Raw genomic sequence first — 16,789 nt, forward strand, 5'->3', positions numbered from 1 at the left:
TAACATGCGCTTCAAGAAACAGTCTACTATCTGGGTTCAAGATGGGTCGACTGTCGAGTCACCTGCCACGAAATCGCCAGAACTTACTCTAAATGCTCTCAATGCTTCACCAGCCGACCAGTCTCCCTCACACATATTTCCCGAGCTGCTTCCTGTTGATTCCCCTATTTCAATGGAGCCTCCTGACAGTTCCTTTATCATACCACAGTGAGTTTTGGGCAGTACGTTTATGCCTTTGTCATTTTTGTCTCACCTACGTGCTACAGATCTACACCTTACCACGTTGACGAATTCCTGTCATCAATCACTCCGTTGATGCCCGGGTATGCGTTGGATCTTCTACCTGAAGCTTATTTCTTCTAATATTCAATAGCTTTACTGCCCCACTTGAGTCCGTCCTGGATTTAAATAATTTATTTGCAATACTAAAGGCCATGTAGACCCGCACCTGAGACCCCCAGGGAACCAAAGCCGCCCGCGAATTTGGGGCGTAAAGTTTCGACTTTACCCAAGTGAGCTCAAGGAAAATCTTTATCAGTACATATTACTCAAACTCGGCCTAGAATACCAAAGAAGTGGAAATGGGAAAAGGAGTTATTCATCGTGAGATCCAACGGCGAGGAAGAATTGGTTGGTCCGGTCGTCTGCACAAATCTCACCCAAGCGAAAATGCGTGGCATGCGGATACACTTAACGTTTGACTCCATGGATCGACTAACTTTCCTTTCCTTCCATGATTTGTCAGACATTCCTACTTTTCTGGAAGCCTGTAAATCTCCGGACCAGTTTGGCACATTGTCACCGTTGGACGCAGGTTCGTCAACGAAATTCAAGGTCATTGCTCGTTATATGGCTCAATATGAAAAGGTCATTTACGAACACCGTTGCTTTTCTGATACTGAACGTGTATTAGGTTGTCCTGGTGCCAGTCTGGTATGAGAAGAATCTTGTCGGCCACTTGATGATCCTGTCCCCGACGTTTGGAAGCCTACTTAAACAATTGGAAGCTCCGCCCGAGATTACTAGCGCGACCGATAGTCTCATCGTTGCATTACATAGTTGGAAACTTATTCCAGCCGCCTACCAACAGGATCCAAGGCTAGATCTCAGTGATCTCATTCCGGCGAAAACGGACCTGGCTTCTACCATCGCGGATGGCACAAGGGCACAAGAGGGGTGTGCATTTGACTACGCACCGACGTTACGCAGAAATTTCAAGTTCCACTTTGCCTTCCGGGCCCTCAAATTTCCTCCAGACCTCTTTGCGTGGCTGACTTCGGCGCGCCGACTCTATGCGATACACCACGAATCCGAGAAGGGAGAGTCTGAGCCAATAGAAAGTCAGATGTTAAAAGCCATTCTGAATGAGTGCCAGGCCCAAGAAGGGAAACACCAAGATCCCAAAAAAGAACTCAGATTGCGGTTAGTTTTCATCCATGTTGGTTCTATACGTACCTTCCACCGGTCATCGTTGTCTTGCAAGAGGTGGACCTCACTGGACATACGGTTTTATTCTTATGGTACGGATAGCACCATGCCGAGGGAAATGTGGGGAGTCAAGGAGATGTATCCCATTGGTATGCAATCTTTCCTCGTACCGTGATACCGCGGTCTCATTCACTTTAGGTGGTGTTGTCACGTTCTACCCAAGCGCGTTTATTGACGATTACTTTGGAACCATCAAGCTCATACGGAAGCTACATGAGCACCCTTTATGGATGGCATTCATTTCGCCTACATGTTTGGGATATCTTGCAAATCATGCATACAAAGGTCGAGATCCTTTGTCTCTTTATGCCAGGTTCTTTGCGCCATACATCATGAGGAAGACTTTCGCTGATCTTATGCTTAGTGAAGGCTTTATCTACCAAAATCTTCTTCGACTGATTGCAGATGGCGAAATATCTTTAATGGCTGCTCCTCCACTACCAACCGCTGCCGTCGAGGCCATCAAATCTTGGGTCCGCAACCAATGCAGGACTACGTCGCCACTTGACGCACTTTCTATCGGAACGGCTGCATTCAATTCTATATGTGCCAATAAAGATCAGAACGAGTGGATTGGTGCTGTACAACACGCCGCGAATTGTGATATTGTGACTATCCAGCAGCAACCTGCGATTTTATACAAGTATAGGAGATTCGTTGTTGTCAAGAGTGAAAGGGATCAAAGCAAGCCGCCCAATTCGGTTGGTATCTTTCCATAGTACTCTGCTGGCATACTCATTGATTCACGTAGGCTGAAGCATCTACACCTGCCCGCTTTAACTTTCAGGATGACTATTTCAAACGAAAATCCTAAATCATCTTCAAGTCCTTTAACCATCTACGTACATACTCACTTTTTTGGACTTTGTATCATAGCAATGGCTATATATTATAACAATCCCGCGTCTCGTATGGTTGTTTTCAATAAATCATCGTCTTCCTTCGCTTTTGAGGTTGCCACCTGCCGAAGAGACCATCAACTATCGTATGCAGCTGATGACAAGGGGTAAGCCTACATGCTTTAGTACAGCGAGTTTGGATGTTTCTTGCATCTCGCCACCAAGTATCAGTTCGTCCAAAACCTGTTACGGGACTGCTCGTAAGGCTTGTTCAAAGCTGAAGTTTCTAGATGACTCACATGATATGCATAATCAAAGTTGAAGATGCTGGAGGACAAATTCAACCTGTGGTTAATGATAATGGAGCAAGTGGATCAAGGGATGCGTACAGATCTAGCTCGCAGACCTTGTTATCCCCATGTTACAGTGTTAGCTCCAGTCTCTGAAATAATAATGAATTAAAGTACATTGCCAAAGTATCCGTCTAGTGCTTCGACATAACGATGAATGATTTCGAGTGTGATGAGTTCATTGTCGGAAGGCTCTATCTCTGCGATAAAGAAGAGAGAAGCGTAACGTTTGTAGATGACCTGTAGAGAAAAGTTGTAACGTGTAATATATTTATATTCAATAAAGCCTTACTCTCGTGCCTAATTTGGGGTTTTTGGGTGTGCCAATAGCTGGTCAATAGGGACAGAGCTTCAATTCGAGAAGGTAGATCACCCTTGTATTCTAAAACATTGCACATTTTAGATTTTCGACTCATGACGAGCTGGGTAACGTCGCGAACGATGGCGTTCTTCGTCTTTGCTGAGAGAGTAGCATACCACTTTGCTAGCCGAAGTTTTCCTGAAAAGGAGAGACATTTTGAATACTTTGATGAAAGGATGAGAGCATGATGAGGGGAATACCTTGACGAGATACTAGGAGGACGTAGTTGATCATATGATGAAAAGTAATTTGATTGAGCAGTTATAATCGACCGATCACACGTGTTGTCTCTTCCCAGGTTGCGGAATAATATCCAGTCATCGCATGTATTAAGTGTAAGGAGATCAAATTAAATTTTACAAGAAAAGAGCGGAGATAGAAGGTGACGTATTAAAGAGGGTAGGGAAGAAGCTGGAGAAGCTGGAGAAGTACTGCTACAGTGGAACGCGGATCAAAAGAAATGAAACTATTAAAACTGAATTGAATAGGTTCTTTTGGGCCCCCTTATTCAAGGGTTAGAAAACCTTGCTCGACTACAAACTTTCTCGCGAAAGGCATCCATTTACCCAAACATTCCGAAAAATTGACTTCGGTCGTCTGTAACCCAGACATAGGAACGAAGGCAGGGTCCGAACCCCCGGCTTTATACGCTGTAGTCGACCTCTTCCGTGCTTCTTCCAATACTTTCCTCAACCATGGTTCCGTTTTAGCGTTCGAGACCCAAGTCGCAGTCAAGATCATCTCGAAATGCCTCTCGAGTTCTCCATACACATACGCAACAAACCAAATCCAACTCCTCGGCAACCGTTCCTTCTTCAACATAAGATTATAAACCAAATGTTCACGCCACATCGTCATTTCCTCCTCCGGCATTGCCAATTCTTCAATTTCCGGATCAAGTGGTTCGAGCCATGGTGGAAGTTGACATGAAGCCCATATCGGTGCATAATACGCTTTTTCCCATTGAGTCAACATGACGGATTTGATCGTTCCATCTGCCTCGATCACGACGATGAAAAGCGACATTTGCATACTCTTGTGTTGCAATCGAAACACGCTCTCGGATAATATCGTACGAAGGACCAATTCCCTCTCGCGGAATTTGTTCCTCTCTTTACCATCTTTAAATGATTTCTTTGTGACCCCCGTAACATGTGGCGGTAAAAAATGACCACCGCAAAACTCGCTCATGTGTTCTTGTAACAGCTGATTAAGGCTCATAACACGAGTAATCTCTTGTGGAGACATTTCATATGTATGAAATTCCTTGAACCGATGTCGAAAGGCGTCCTGGTTGGGTTCACCATTCGGATGAAACATGCCAGAATATAATAAAGTATATGCTTTGCGCAAATGATTAAGATTAGTCGACGGAACTTGTTGGCGTGCGAAACTGTCGTGTTGTTGCATAGCGGAGGATGAAGATGCGCCTGATAAGTGGGGTTGAGAAGTTTGAGGTTGCATTTTGGTAGGTGGGGGGATGTGAATAGGTGCGCAGAGTATATCGGCGACTTTGTCAAGGACATCTTTCTTCTGGGCCATATTCAATTTTGGCCAAACGGTGTCCAGAGGGAAACCGGTGCTTTCTACCTGTCAAATATTATGAGCTCGAAAAAAAATCTTTTTTTTTTGTGGCGGCGGGACGTACATCTTCAACGATGACAGCATTATAACTCTTGGGGTCCGATTCGACGGAAGAGCCGTAAATCTTGGGAGCGGCCCAATCCAGTACATTCCGTACAGCTTGCGTCTTGCTAAGCTTCACAAAAAACATGAGGTGCCGTAAATATACCCCAGGGCATTTGGTATAACCTACCAGCATCTCGCGGGCTTTGGCTTCTTTAGGATATATGATCGCCACAACGGACTTGGGAACCTTTCCGGGATATTTTCCTCTAACTTCGATGGAAAATATGAGCCACTAGATGAAAAAAAAACATGACACATTGATAAGAAAAAAAAAAACAGATCGGCGCAGGGGACCCACTGGCATGGCGTCACGATAAAACTTGGAAGTAAACTTGGGTACGAGCATCACGTCGCCTCTCCCGCTTTGAATTTTCGGAGTAAGGGAGGCCTGGACGGTGCGTACGATAACATTTGAGATGTGACTAAAGTCGAGGTCTTTGGGGTCGAATACAAGAGAAGTCATTTGGCAACGCTATCTGTCCATGAAGTGAGGAATTTAAAGGAGAGATAGATGATGGTGTGCCGCGCGGAGAGAGTGTGTATCAGGTGGCGTCGAGTGGATGGTTGCTGGGAGGGCATTTGCGCTGGTTGACAGTTGTGCGTGTTGGAAGATCACGACATATCTGGAAATTATCGCCGTCACATCAGAAAAAACATGCAGCCCTAGCGTGGAGAGGTTGAGCGATAGATACAGAGGACAGAATCGCATATGTACATTCAATGTCTATTTATTCTACACCCTCTTTCTTATCACATCTGGAAAGGAGTTCTGACATATTCTGCCTTTGCAGCGGCCGCGTCATCCACGAACCAATACAATTGGCCGGGGTAGTATGGTTTGACCCTGGCAGCCGGCAGATCGGAAGCTGGATCATCCAAAATTGCTTTCAAGATGTCCTGCTTTTCCTTTCCGGTCGCAACAAATGCAACGCGGGCTGCGTGATTGATGACAAGATAGGTCAGGGTTATTCGCTTTGGCGGAGGCTTGGGAGAGTTCTCAATGTAGGCAACCCAACGGTCGTTCTCATTCAAGAGCTCGTGGCCTGGAAAGAGGGATGCAGTATGACCATCGGGACCCATGCCCAGAAGGATGAGGTCAAAGACGGGGTACCGCGCAGAGTCCTTTGCAGCAAATTCTTGAATCAGCTTTGTCTCATAATCGTCGGCAAGTTCTTCCAGGTTATCGAGCAGTGTAGTGTCGATAGTGTAAATCTGTGATTCAGGAATGGGAACTTGAGAGAAGAGATGTTTATGGCAGGACCCATGGTTGGAGTCAGGATTGTCGAGGGGAACGACCCGCTCATCGACATAGTAGACGTGCCTGGAAGTCACTCTTGAGCTTGACAGGAGAAGAAAAAGACGAAAATAACTGACCACTTTTCCCATTTGACGCCGTCATGACCGATGAGACGACGGAGGTTCGCCGGAAGAGAACCTCCGGACAAAGCGAGAGTGAACTTGCCTTTTTTATCGATGGCCTCGGTTTGAGCCCTGACGACAAAGGTGGCGAGTTGGCCGAGAAGGGTGTCGGTGTCGGGAGAGGAGATGAGGATGGGAGCGTTTGGGGGATGATGGGCCATGGTTCGAGACTGAGGGCGGGTCGGGGTAGTTTATTAAGTTACAAGTGGATCTGATAAGATTACCACGCTATTATTAACTCATGCAACCCTCTTCGTCAGTTTCCGTCCCCGCCCATCCCCATCTCGCGTCTGCGATGGCACCTGTCCTCCCACGGTAAACGATGATGGTGGTGTTGACTCGTTGTCAACCCAACGACCGCTTATCGCATTTTTTGTATTGGGATTGGATGCAGCTCTTCGAGGTCTTGGAGGAACTTTTTCGTTTGCTAGAATATCATCAGGTTTGCACAGAAGGGCTAGAAACAATAAATACAGTCGCGGTCCGCAGGCACCCATCGGTCGACAATGCTCATTCGGTCACGGGCTGCATCACGCTCGTGTGAGCTGGGAAGGATATTGGTCCCAAGAGGTGCGGGTAAAACGATCTGGACCAGACTATGTCGGGCATGAGGGACACCTCGTGAGGGAGTGAGGGACGTTGGTCGGTGGCGGTGTTGGTCGTCTCGACGGGGCCGAGAGGACTGCCGGAGGGGTGAAGGAGATTGGGATAGATTGAGGGACGAGGAAGACGCAGGCATTCGGGAAGCTGGGAATGATGCAGAGGACTCGAGAGGAGAAGAGTTGGACAGTTCTTCTGAGCCCTCGACAGTAGTGGTGATGTAACTTGCGCGTGGGCTATTAAAGCTCCCAAGCAATGAAGTTTTACTACCGCCAGAAGACAGGTTTCCGAGAGAAGGCAAAGGAGGGGGGGCGAGAAAGGCCGAGTTTCGACCGTAAGAGGCCTCGAACTGGGCACGCCGGAATTCGCGCTCGTGGGAGAGAGGCTGGATAGGTGGCAAGGGTGAAGCGCGGGCCCGACGACGGCATGAGGTGATGATGCGGTAGAAGACGACGAGAACGACGATGAGCCCAAGTGCTGCACAGACGACGGCGATGACGAGAGTCTGCCGCGCCAGGGCCATGCCAGGGAAAACGAGAGGAGTGTAAAATGAGCGACTGACAAGCGAGTAATAGCAAGCGAGATGCAGAAGTGTATAGACCACGTGACGGCGCGCCCTTGTCTCCTGCGATGGGACTCGGCCCAGCCCAACGCAGCGCCGCATCTGCCAACTCACCCAGTCGTGCCCAGCAGTCTCTCGCACGCCGCATCCTCTTTCCGAACACCACCGCTGACCTTCCCCCGCTCCTCGCCGCACAGAATGTCCCCCCAGAACTCCAGGCCGAGCTCTACGACGTCCTCGCCCTCGCCCTTCGCGCCTACGTCAATCCCTGGTGGACAAAGATCACCCGTTATGACAAGGAACTCCTTCCTCAGATCACCCACATAGTCACTACCGTCATACGCGCCCTCGAAGCTCGCACCCTTGCCCTCGACCTTCCCCCCCTTCTCTTCCACGACGCACCCATCATCCTCACCCAGCACTTCCGCGACTACCGCAATGCCGCCTCCAAGCTCTCCACCTCATATGCCACCGGCGGCGCAACGTCCCTCCCCCATCTCTTTCACCAACTGCAGCCCCACATCGCCCTCTCCTCAGACGCCTCCATCGATCTGCAGTACTATCGCCAGATACTCGACCACATCCTCAAGGCTTGTCTTCCACCAGAGGACTATGAGCCAGAAGCAGAGCGTTACGTCGTGAGGGAGGTCATCCTCAAGGTTCTTGTCCAAGACATAATTCCCCACATCACCCAACCGTGGTTCATTCAAAAGTCAATTCTTGATATTCTTGGCTCCGATGACCACGACAATCTATTCCAGGTAACTTACATCCGCCCCTTCCACCCCTGTCTAATCGTTCTCGCAGACCCCTCCCGCGTCCTCTCAATCACCAAATAATCCGTTTTCCTTCCATACCTTCATTGTCATTGTGCTATCTGCTTTGCAGTCGTTTTCAAGTACCTGCCTTGCTCTCATTCACTTATACAAGCAAGCTGTCACCACAATCAGGATCGTCAATAGGCCTCCATCGAATACCCCTGTTCTCCCACACTCATCGACCCAAGATGAAATAGGATCTCTATCCGCAACCCCTAACACGCCTTCGATATCCTCAACATCAATAGCCTCATGCCCCTCGCCATCCGTTTCTCGCGAAACACCAATCACCTCACCCACTTCCAAGTCAAATCCACATCAACACTCAAACTATTCGTCCCCGCTCCTGACCGTTCTCTCTGAAGTATTCCTCACCACCGAACGCCTTTCAGCAACGTATCTTATGACTCTCCTTGGTATAATCACTGCCGCCATGCAACCCTTTCTGGATAAACTCCTTCCCCATCTGCTCTACACGTATCTATCGCCTGCGTTTATCTTGAATATAGTTAGACTCAGTAAAAGAACTTTATTTCCGAATGGTTTTCCTGCACCACCTCCCCCTGATCCCACGCCTGAAGAGCAAGCCGCCCTAAAGCAAAGGTTGACAAGTTGGAGAGGTAGTGGTGGTTTATGTGAGAGCTCACATTCCCAGAAAATTAAATAGTCCTGATGCATTTTTCCCTCAGCACATCTCACTCCCTTTTTCCTGGGTAATGACATGAGCACGACTTTGAGCGCAGCTATCGAACCCTTAACTTCCCAACCCTGCAACGTTCACCTTCTCGTCATCCTTCTCGATCGGGTCCTAGTTGGTCTTTTCCCCGAGCTCATTGGAAGCCCTGATAATACTGCTGTTGACTTTTCCTTAAATGGAAGTATGACTGTTGACCCTGGAAATCAAGGAGGTGATGTCGATGGGTATGATGCTAATAATCCGAATTATACGCCATCGCACGGGACGACCGTGAGTAGTGTACCTTATGTAGCTCATAATGGTGGTATTAGTCCTAGTCAGCTCTCTGGAAGGAGCTGAACTAATGAATTATTATTGCTCGACAAATCTTTTGTAAGTTAATCCATTCGAGGCCAGCCCACTTCCACCATCGACCTCCATAAGCCTCCATACGCATGTTTCTGCAGACTTGAACAGATTTGCTCGACTCGGAAATTACCAAAAGTGGATACCTTATCGAGTGTCAATTAAACTTTTCGGTTTTGTTCTCACAAGACTAATTTTTTTTTTCTCTTTGTAGGTGCTTCTTTTAGGCTGCACAAAAGAAAAAAGAGAGACATTTCGTTTATCGTGTGTTACAGAAATCCCCTTCTCGGAAGGTGCTTCGAATTCTCTAGGTGACAGAATTAAACTCCCGCGTTTCCGTGAGACCGAATTTACTACTACTAAGGGTGGCATTGTGCATCATGACAAGTCAATTGGTTTTTGAAAACCCACCTTTCCATTTCCGTTCTCTTCCATTCGTTCAATTCTAATACCATCCAAAAAAGTCGACCTGAGTCGTCCCAGCGCTGTTTGCCACTTCGTGTTTCAGAATATTTGGAATACCGATCAAATGTACAAAAGTAAGGTCAAAAACGTTTTGACGGTTCCGCCACAAAGAACTTCAAAAGAGTGAAAATATATTTAATTTAGATTAGGGAACAGAAATCCAGGGAGGAAAATGTAATTATAAATACATAGAACAAGAAAGTGCTAGAATGAGCGGGGAGGTGGATGCGTAAAAAGTCCTCTAGAAAGAGAAAAAAAACAATATAGTTTATAGCATCAAGAGAAGGGACAGGAACCCAAGGAACGTAGACGTGCCAAAAAAGCCTTGAAGCTGCTCGTCAGCTTATGGGAAAAGAATGGGAAACAATTATTCACATCTAACGCATTTGCCCTCAAGAGACGTTCGAGTCGGGAAATAGACTCAGACCGCACAACGGACTCGAGTCGACGATCAACCTCCTTCAGGTCGAACTCGGATAGTGTAGCCTCAGTTTCATCTGCAGCCGCGAAGTTGACTAGTCGTGGCTGATTGACTGGTAAGTGAGTAAACTTTGATGCAGACGAGGGTGACTTGCGTACCGGCAGCTCGAGAGGAGAGATGACTCCATCACTAACGTCTCCGTCGACTGCGACACCACGAGGCCTTTGATTTTCCACGCAAGGTGACTTTGGTTGCAGAGGCATCGTTGTACTTTCCTGCTCGTGCTCGCGCTCTTCAAACTCCTCCAGCCCGGATAACTATCACGTTCAAAACAGACAGTTGTAAAGAGCGTGGCCACCACATACCAAGATGAAGTCGTCCAAAAAACTCATAGGGGGATGGGACATGCGAAGGTTGGCGCGAAAATATTGGGCTTCATGAACGCGAGGCGGCCCCGCAGAACCCATAGCGTTGACTGAATCCATACTGGCAGGATAGTATGGATTACATGTACGCTTTGAGTTGCCGGGCATTTAGAGAGAGAATGTATAGATGTTAGGTGACGGGAGGGTGAAAGACGATGATGATATCCTGGGCCATTATATAGGAATAAGGAGATGAACCTAATTTGAATGAGAATTCAAATATTGGAGCTCCCACCCTGAAGTAAAAAGTAAAAAAAAATTCCGGTGACAGATCAGGTAACTCACCAAGTCATGATCCAAGAGTGATGATTTAAACGCTCTAAACAGCTTCGATTTGATGCGGCCACATTCCTTCGTTCATGTCAAGTATGACCTTTCGAAACAGACTGAAAGATTGATACCCTCGCTCGGGGATATCTGAACGAGCCTACAATACTTCAGTCAGCAGATAACTTCTCCTCGCTCCACTTCTTGGCAACTTCAAAATTGCTCGGTTCCATGCGCAGCGCTCGACACGAAAAACGAACCTGTCTATTCAAATAATACGGACCGGCTATTGGCTACTTGTTTGAGTTCCGGATGAATCTAGCGGGCTGGCGAAATTTTGCGCCCCGTATTGCGACGACCCTTGACAACATTTGATGGTCCGACGAATTTGATCTGGCGCAGACTAGAAAGGCCATTCTCATACTCCATCTCCTGCTTCATGTTCAGCCCTCAGACAGATCTCTAGCGGAGATTAACGTTGTCAAGAGATTGAACCGATGTCCTTGCGAGTCACAGGAAGACGGAGCGATTTGGGTCGCCTGGGGCGTGACATGTGGTCACATCACGGTGGCGGCATTTCCTTAAGGAGCCAAAATTGGCGCGCTACCGAGTCATATTCCTTTAACCAGGTCAGTGAACAGTACATGATGAGAAAGTTAGACCGAAGTACCCACTTGCAACCACGTACTCTTTCAAGTCATGACAAACTCCCACTACATCGGTTGTGTGATTCTGGGCTAAATTCAAGCAGGCCGTGCCTCAAGAAAGCACAAATTATACCTCAAAATCTGATTATCTCAATCATGCAACAACAAAAGACCAAGAGAGCAATCATCATCTGGAGGACTGGAACAGAAGACCCTTTGAGTGCTAGCCTGGGTGAATGCGTCTCTACAGCTTGTGAAAACACATCCTCAACGATTATCCTTGGGCGCGTCTCAAGCAATTGGCGGCGCACGGGCCAGTGGCTCAAGATAGATCTGAAATCGGTTTTCTTCAAAATCTCGACTTCAGCCAGGAGATCCACTGCAGCTATCGATATCCAGAGTGATATTAGTTTCCTTATGTCAAACGATGGGACAAGCTGTACCTTAAGGGTGTCTATCCAATGCAATCCTTCAACACACTGCAAGAGGGCGGAAGTTCATTGGGCTATGCATCACAACACAAGATTTTCTCTGGGCTACGTGTATGAATCAAGAAAGTTCATCAAGACGATTTGGACAGACGAAGATTCCACGGAGCTTACGCATTTAAGAACCAGCTTTATATTTATTGCGCAGAGAATTCGCCTTCCGCTCTCGAACTGAGTTGACGACAAAAAGTCAGCCTTGGAAAAAATGCTAAGTAGGACAGTACACATATTCTGGCACTTGAGATTCGCAAGCCACGAGAACATTTGAAGAATGGCATGGATTACGCCAACCACACCCAGAAGGCGAGAAAAATAAAGAAATTTCAAACACTCACCCGGAAACAAATGTCAACACTAGTGCACTATGGACTTGATTGAGTGCGCTACATAAAGGCGAGGTTTTTACGTGCGCGAGGTGAATTTTGAATGGTCGGGTAAGGAGGAACGCCCGGTACAGGATAAAGATGAAACAAATGTCATTGCGAATCTTCCGAAGCGGAGCGCTCCAAAAAGCAGGCAAGACTGCAGGAAGGTAAGTGTTGAAAGGATGCGGTTTGAAGTGATTTGTTGCTGTGGTGAGTGAAAGAGGCAGAGTTATGTGTGTGTCCTGTAGAAAAGACCACGCCCACTCAAAACCACCGTCACAAACAAAGCCTGCTGGCCTTCTGCACACGTCTACTTCCTCAGCCTCCACTCCTTTACAAATACGCCGAATTTATTCGTGAAAATATCCGCTTTACTTTTGGCCGCCTTCAGCCTCCCTGTTCAACGACCCCGAATTTGTTACCAACACACTTTGCATTTCCTGAAGGTCTTTCCCGGTTATCTGTACGTCTCGCGTTACCCCACTCTATCCACCGTCCCGTCTTGCCCAATCAATGACACTCACCACCCATTCTTAGAGTTTACTCTTGGTCCACACGTCGAATTATCATGCCCAGCGACCGACGAGTCAACCACCGACGATCGCCACCGAGACTTTATGCAACGGCACAGTCTTCTAGTCACCCCATGGTGTATACATCTCTCTGCACAAGTCACCTAAGCCCAGACCATTTATTCTTCAGTTTTCCCCCGTCATTGCTGAAAAATCAATACCGCCTAAATACGCTCTGTCTCCTACCCGATTTCGTCGAATTATCCATTACACCCCAATGCTCCTTGACATGTCTCGTCCAACACTCTTCTACCGCTAGATACCTGGTCAATTCGAATCTATGGAAAGCAGGAAAATCCACATCAGGGAATGATCCGTTTTAACGTCTAAACTCGCATACCTTCCGCATCACTGTTCTTGAGCCGCTTCAGACGCACATGTGTACCTTTGCAAAGCATCGCGGTCGTTGATTCCATCTGTGACAGTTGCTGAAAAGCATCTTGATCGCCAGAAATCAAAATACACATTCTCCTCACTTGGCGTGGATCATTTGGTTATCTAGTCTATAATTCAACTATGTAACACCCAGAAGGCATTGAACGATTGGTTGAACAATGTCCATTCTATCATCGTTTGTTCAAGCTCTGGCCATCAAAAATCAACACAAAGGCTATACTCATAATATCTGCGTTAGATTATGATCGGTACGTCTTCTCCTCACGATAATCAAATGACCTCTTTCGGCAAGCAGCTCATCGGACCGTTATATATATCACTACGTGTAGGTCCCTTGCACTGGCACAAGACAGAAGTAGGTGCTGCGTGGAGTACCAAGGATCGATCTAAGCTGAAAGGAAACTTGATTTAAAACTGGCAAGCGAATCAATCGACTTCAATTCCAGCCCCTCGTGCCAGGCGATTTCGGCTCGCTCCCTTACCATGATCGATTCGCCACACGAAATAAACCGAACTTCGAGTGTTATGTATTGCCGGGTCAGTTCATACTTCTTCGTCTTCACCAGGGCCGTGATTCCCATGTATATACACTCCACTCCAGGGCACTGTGGAGTGGCTACGGAAGACAACCCGCCACAGTACGTCTTCGATTCTGGTTTTTTACAGAGTGGCGTACTGACTCATAATATCGTGCCTCCCAGCAACATAAGTTGAATACTTCTAGCCTAGCGCGGATCTTTCAATGGCGTTGACCTTCTCTTTGTCTGCGCCACTTCTCCAACTCGAGATTAAAACCAGTGCCGTTGCCCTCCAAGGACACACCAGACTATGTCAAATTTAGCTAGATCCTTATATTTCTGTCGTCTGAGAGGGAAGTCGGACATATATATATTCTTCGGACACATTGGAATGAGTGTTTTGCAAAAAATCCATCCGCCCCTCTTTTGAAAAGAAATTCTGAATGACAGCGGGTTACTTAGTCACCTTGCAACCGCACATTTCGTAAGGACAGTGCCATGAGGCAAGCGGGAACTGTCTTAAGTCAATTTAGCTCGCTGTGATTTCTTTTGACCAAAATAGAAGCGCGTTCGTCCGATACCCATGAACCAGGCCACTCTTTGTGATTTTCATCGATGAGTTCCCGTCTTTAAAAAGCAATGGAAGAACTAACCGTGTGACGAGATACAAAGTGGTCGTTGTGATATTGCCATGCGTCATGACATTCCAGTGCTGAGGGCTGAACCGTAGGTTTTCCGGAAGTCCGATGAACGTAGCAAGCACGCTGAAAGCAGGACGTGATGTTAAAAGTCGTGTGCCTTTCGTAGAATTGATTGACACCTTACTGTGTCGCCTTTAGGATAGAAATGAGTTCAAGGAAACATAGCACAGTCAAAAAGCTCGTACATCAGCAATCGCGAGAGCTAGAAAACTGGCTCCGAGAATCCTTTCTTGCGCGGCAGGGTTATTGGGGAGTGTATCCCTAACAGCACGAAAGACGAAGGAGGACAATAGTCCGAGGAGCATGTAACCTTCGATTATGTATTATTGATGCATTCCACCGTTTCGTGCGAGCAAATTACACGTACAGTTCACCAACTGTGTAACAACCATGTATGTCCTATCGTCCAGTGGCGTGGAAGCTGGTATATCGTAGGGAACCTGTTCTCGGAAGAACCACTTTGCACCAGGTGTGATCCATACAAACAGGAAAGGTATAAAGGTAGTCACTGCCAGTGATTTTATAAGTCAAGACAATGTCAAGGAGCGTTTAAACATACAGGGTTCAATATACAAGAAAACCAAGCGGTAGATGCCGGGTAGCGCAGCAAAAGCGTCTGCCATCGCGTTGTCCGAATGTGATTGAAGACGGGGTCGATCTTGAAATGAGAGGGGGTTGGAAGTCGTCGCGGTGCGAGCTCATCATTTGTGATGAGTTCGCCGGCTAAATAAGGGTTGGCAGACACTGTCTGAGCATATTGACGGCTTTGCATTCCACTAGTACTGACATAATAAAATTCATCTTATCCCAATTTGACGATGACTTTCATTTTTAGTCATTTTTAGTAGCGTCGCTCAGTGGCCCCCAGCACCCCACATACGGAGGGGTTGGATCAGTTGCTATCGTGAGCATATATACTCGGAGAATGACTTTTTTTTTTTTTTTTTTTTTGTAATCAATGTAATATATTTCAATACTACTCATACGTGGGGTGCCATGACGCGTTCCCCCGGCTTTACGTACACCTGCCAGCTACGACTACAAAGGTGACCCCCCCCCTGACGCGTGACAAGGTCAAACGCTGGCAACAGGGTTTAACAGAGAGACTTGGAAAGGAAATATCAAAGAAGAAGGACTACATAACGGTCCGTAAGAAAGGCCGAGGTAACGACCCGCCGTAGAAAGAAGAGAGAGTGTAAAAATAGAAGGAAACATCTACTAACAATAACGCACGTTAATACACACGCTGTCACTTTGCTGGGAATTGCTTGCGAAGCCATTCCCGATCGAACCGATGCTTCCAGAAAGGACAAGCCTTATCTGTAGCGGAGTGGCTGCGCTTTTCCCGCTTGGAAGCGGTACAGTTCACGCAGTGTCGGTGTGCAACTTTGTCGTCGGGCACCATGAGAGAGTGAGAGTCCTCGCGATGAGGGCCTCCGCATAGAGGGCAGCGCACACCGAGGCGGCGGCACTGAGATGAGTGGTGGCCCCACCTGTAACACCGAGTGCACAGGACGGAACCGGAGTGGGGGCGAGCGCCGAGGATCTTGCAGTTCTTGCGTGCCACAGAAATAAACTTCCCAATGAACTTCTTAGCAGAAGTTCCCGAGACGGTGTCGGAGATGTCGACCCACGCTATGCATGAATCCGAATGAGGGGAGGTTCGCATGAGGCGAACGTGTTTGATGATGTCGGCTAGCGAGGATCCGACTGGAGATGCGAGCATCGCTTCGGAGAGAGTGACGTTCGTGGCTTTGAGCCAATCCTTTGATTTAGGATCGGTGATAGGAATGTCCACGATCTTGAGATAAGAAGTGGACGTGGGAGTGGATAGGGTGATCGGACCGGCGTTATCTTTCCCTTCAATGACGAAGTGTGCACGCACGTGTTTAAGCACGAACGCGCACTCAGCGGGAGTGGGGGCACGGGTGGTGGCGAGGAAGGTGGATATCCCGTGTTCAGCAGCATGTTCGATAAGAAGGTCGTCGACCTTCAGATCAGTGAGTAGGAGGTTGTTGAGTTTGTTGATAAATTCAACCTTGAACTTGTGAGCCCCGAGACGAACATTCCTCGGGGGGGAGATGATAATGCCTCGGCGAGACGGGCCGTGGACTGTGTGTTTGCCCTGCTTGCGTCGGACAGGAGTCTTGGCATGCGGGGTGCGGACGGAAACGGCCGGGGCCTGAGACGGAGGCGGTCGTTGGGAAAGAATAGGCGGTGCACTATCAGCCGAAGCTGGAGCACTCGCCTTCTTGGCAAGGGGAGAAGGCGGGTTAAACTTGACCTTCTTAGGAGGGGGTTTGGAGGTAGGCCGAGGGCCGGTCTCCGGAACACGAGGAGGGTGGGGGGGCTGGAC

General features: G+C 47.8%; 11 protein-coding genes across 11 annotated transcripts; 3 read left to right on the top strand and 8 right to left on the bottom strand.

The window, feature by feature from the left end:
- Positions 1 to 959: 959 nt before the first annotated feature.
- Positions 960 to 2,347, top strand: AGABI2DRAFT_189776 (hypothetical protein; the record flags this gene model as incomplete). The annotated part of the gene is given in 5 exon segments (XM_006454454.1): positions 960 to 1,577; positions 1,627 to 1,801; positions 1,853 to 2,189; positions 2,240 to 2,297; positions 2,312 to 2,347. Coding segments are annotated over 5 exon segments (1,190 nt in total), but the record flags the coding sequence as incomplete, so codon positions are not given.
- Positions 2,348 to 2,468: 121 nt separating this feature from the next.
- Positions 2,469 to 3,272, bottom strand: AGABI2DRAFT_197752 (hypothetical protein; the record flags this gene model as incomplete). Its single annotated transcript, XM_006454455.1, has 7 exons — positions 2,469 to 2,570; positions 2,627 to 2,654; positions 2,717 to 2,733; positions 2,795 to 2,917; positions 2,970 to 2,977; positions 3,051 to 3,176; positions 3,239 to 3,272. 7 exons carry the CDS (start codon positions 3,270 to 3,272, stop codon positions 2,469 to 2,471), a joined length of 438 nt encoding a protein of 145 aa, XP_006454518.1.
- A 270-nt stretch (positions 3,273 to 3,542) lies between these two features.
- On the bottom strand, positions 3,543 to 5,190 carry AGABI2DRAFT_114267 (hypothetical protein; the record flags this gene model as incomplete). Its single annotated transcript, XM_006454456.1, has 4 exons — positions 3,543 to 4,628; positions 4,687 to 4,797; positions 4,855 to 4,959; positions 5,026 to 5,190. 4 exons carry the CDS (start codon positions 5,188 to 5,190, stop codon positions 3,543 to 3,545), a joined length of 1,467 nt encoding a protein of 488 aa, XP_006454519.1.
- Positions 5,191 to 5,336: 146 nt separating this feature from the next.
- On the bottom strand, positions 5,337 to 6,318 carry AGABI2DRAFT_133203 (hypothetical protein). Its single transcript, XM_006454457.1, has 2 exons — positions 6,102 to 6,318; positions 5,337 to 6,048 (listed from the first exon to the last, which is right to left on the bottom strand). Exons 1-2 carry the CDS (start codon positions 6,305 to 6,307, stop codon positions 5,478 to 5,480), a joined length of 777 nt encoding a protein of 258 aa, XP_006454520.1. The 5' UTR covers positions 6,308 to 6,318; the 3' UTR covers positions 5,337 to 5,477.
- A 12-nt stretch (positions 6,319 to 6,330) lies between these two features.
- On the bottom strand, positions 6,331 to 7,317 carry AGABI2DRAFT_133204 (hypothetical protein). Its single transcript, XM_006454458.1, has 2 exons — positions 6,621 to 7,317; positions 6,331 to 6,573 (listed from the first exon to the last, which is right to left on the bottom strand). Exons 1-2 carry the CDS (start codon positions 7,267 to 7,269, stop codon positions 6,386 to 6,388), a joined length of 837 nt encoding a protein of 278 aa, XP_006454521.1. The 5' UTR covers positions 7,270 to 7,317; the 3' UTR covers positions 6,331 to 6,385.
- Positions 7,318 to 7,376: 59 nt separating this feature from the next.
- Positions 7,377 to 9,395, top strand: AGABI2DRAFT_176043 (hypothetical protein; the record flags this gene model as incomplete). Its single annotated transcript, XM_006454459.1, has 5 exons — positions 7,377 to 8,069; positions 8,197 to 8,761; positions 8,816 to 9,093; positions 9,116 to 9,195; positions 9,383 to 9,395. 5 exons carry the CDS (start codon positions 7,377 to 7,379, stop codon positions 9,393 to 9,395), a joined length of 1,629 nt encoding a protein of 542 aa, XP_006454522.1.
- A 512-nt stretch (positions 9,396 to 9,907) lies between these two features.
- Positions 9,908 to 10,613, bottom strand: AGABI2DRAFT_189780 (hypothetical protein; the record flags this gene model as incomplete). The annotated part of the gene is made up of 4 exons (XM_006454460.1): positions 10,420 to 10,613; positions 10,213 to 10,371; positions 10,009 to 10,158; positions 9,908 to 9,964 (listed from the first exon to the last, which is right to left on the bottom strand). Coding segments are annotated over exons 1-4 (534 nt in total), but the record flags the coding sequence as incomplete, so codon positions are not given.
- A 1,223-nt stretch (positions 10,614 to 11,836) lies between these two features.
- AGABI2DRAFT_133207 (hypothetical protein) lies at positions 11,837 to 12,388 on the top strand. Its single transcript, XM_006454461.1, has 3 exons — positions 11,837 to 11,929; positions 11,996 to 12,052; positions 12,217 to 12,388. Exons 1-3 carry the CDS (start codon positions 11,855 to 11,857, stop codon positions 12,253 to 12,255), a joined length of 171 nt encoding a protein of 56 aa, XP_006454524.1. The 5' UTR covers positions 11,837 to 11,854; the 3' UTR covers positions 12,256 to 12,388.
- Positions 12,389 to 13,289: 901 nt separating this feature from the next.
- Positions 13,290 to 13,800, bottom strand: AGABI2DRAFT_133208 (hypothetical protein). The gene is made up of 2 exons (XM_006454462.1): positions 13,544 to 13,800; positions 13,290 to 13,462 (listed from the first exon to the last, which is right to left on the bottom strand). The coding sequence occupies exon 1, from the start codon at positions 13,793 to 13,795 to the stop codon at positions 13,601 to 13,603; it is 195 nt and encodes a 64-aa protein (XP_006454525.1). The 5' UTR covers positions 13,796 to 13,800; the 3' UTR covers positions 13,290 to 13,462; positions 13,544 to 13,600.
- Positions 13,801 to 14,107: 307 nt separating this feature from the next.
- On the bottom strand, positions 14,108 to 15,165 carry AGABI2DRAFT_189782 (hypothetical protein). The gene is made up of 6 exons (XM_006454463.1): positions 14,993 to 15,165; positions 14,801 to 14,941; positions 14,619 to 14,743; positions 14,558 to 14,565; positions 14,386 to 14,496; positions 14,108 to 14,330 (listed from the first exon to the last, which is right to left on the bottom strand). Exons 1-6 carry the CDS (start codon positions 15,054 to 15,056, stop codon positions 14,252 to 14,254), a joined length of 528 nt encoding a protein of 175 aa, XP_006454526.1. The 5' UTR covers positions 15,057 to 15,165; the 3' UTR covers positions 14,108 to 14,251.
- Positions 15,166 to 15,682: 517 nt separating this feature from the next.
- AGABI2DRAFT_62190 (hypothetical protein) lies at positions 15,683 to 16,102 on the bottom strand (the record flags this gene model as incomplete). Its single annotated transcript, XM_006454464.1, has 1 exon — positions 15,683 to 16,102. One exon carries the CDS (start codon positions 16,100 to 16,102, stop codon positions 15,683 to 15,685), a length of 420 nt encoding a protein of 139 aa, XP_006454527.1.
- Positions 16,103 to 16,789: the final 687 nt, after the last annotated feature.

Source organism: Agaricus bisporus (assembly GCF_000300575.1).
Source record: "Agaricus bisporus var. bisporus H97 unplaced genomic scaffold AGABI2scaffold_1, whole genome shotgun sequence".
In the NCBI taxonomy this organism is placed as follows: domain Eukaryota; kingdom Fungi; phylum Basidiomycota; class Agaricomycetes; order Agaricales; family Agaricaceae; genus Agaricus; species Agaricus bisporus.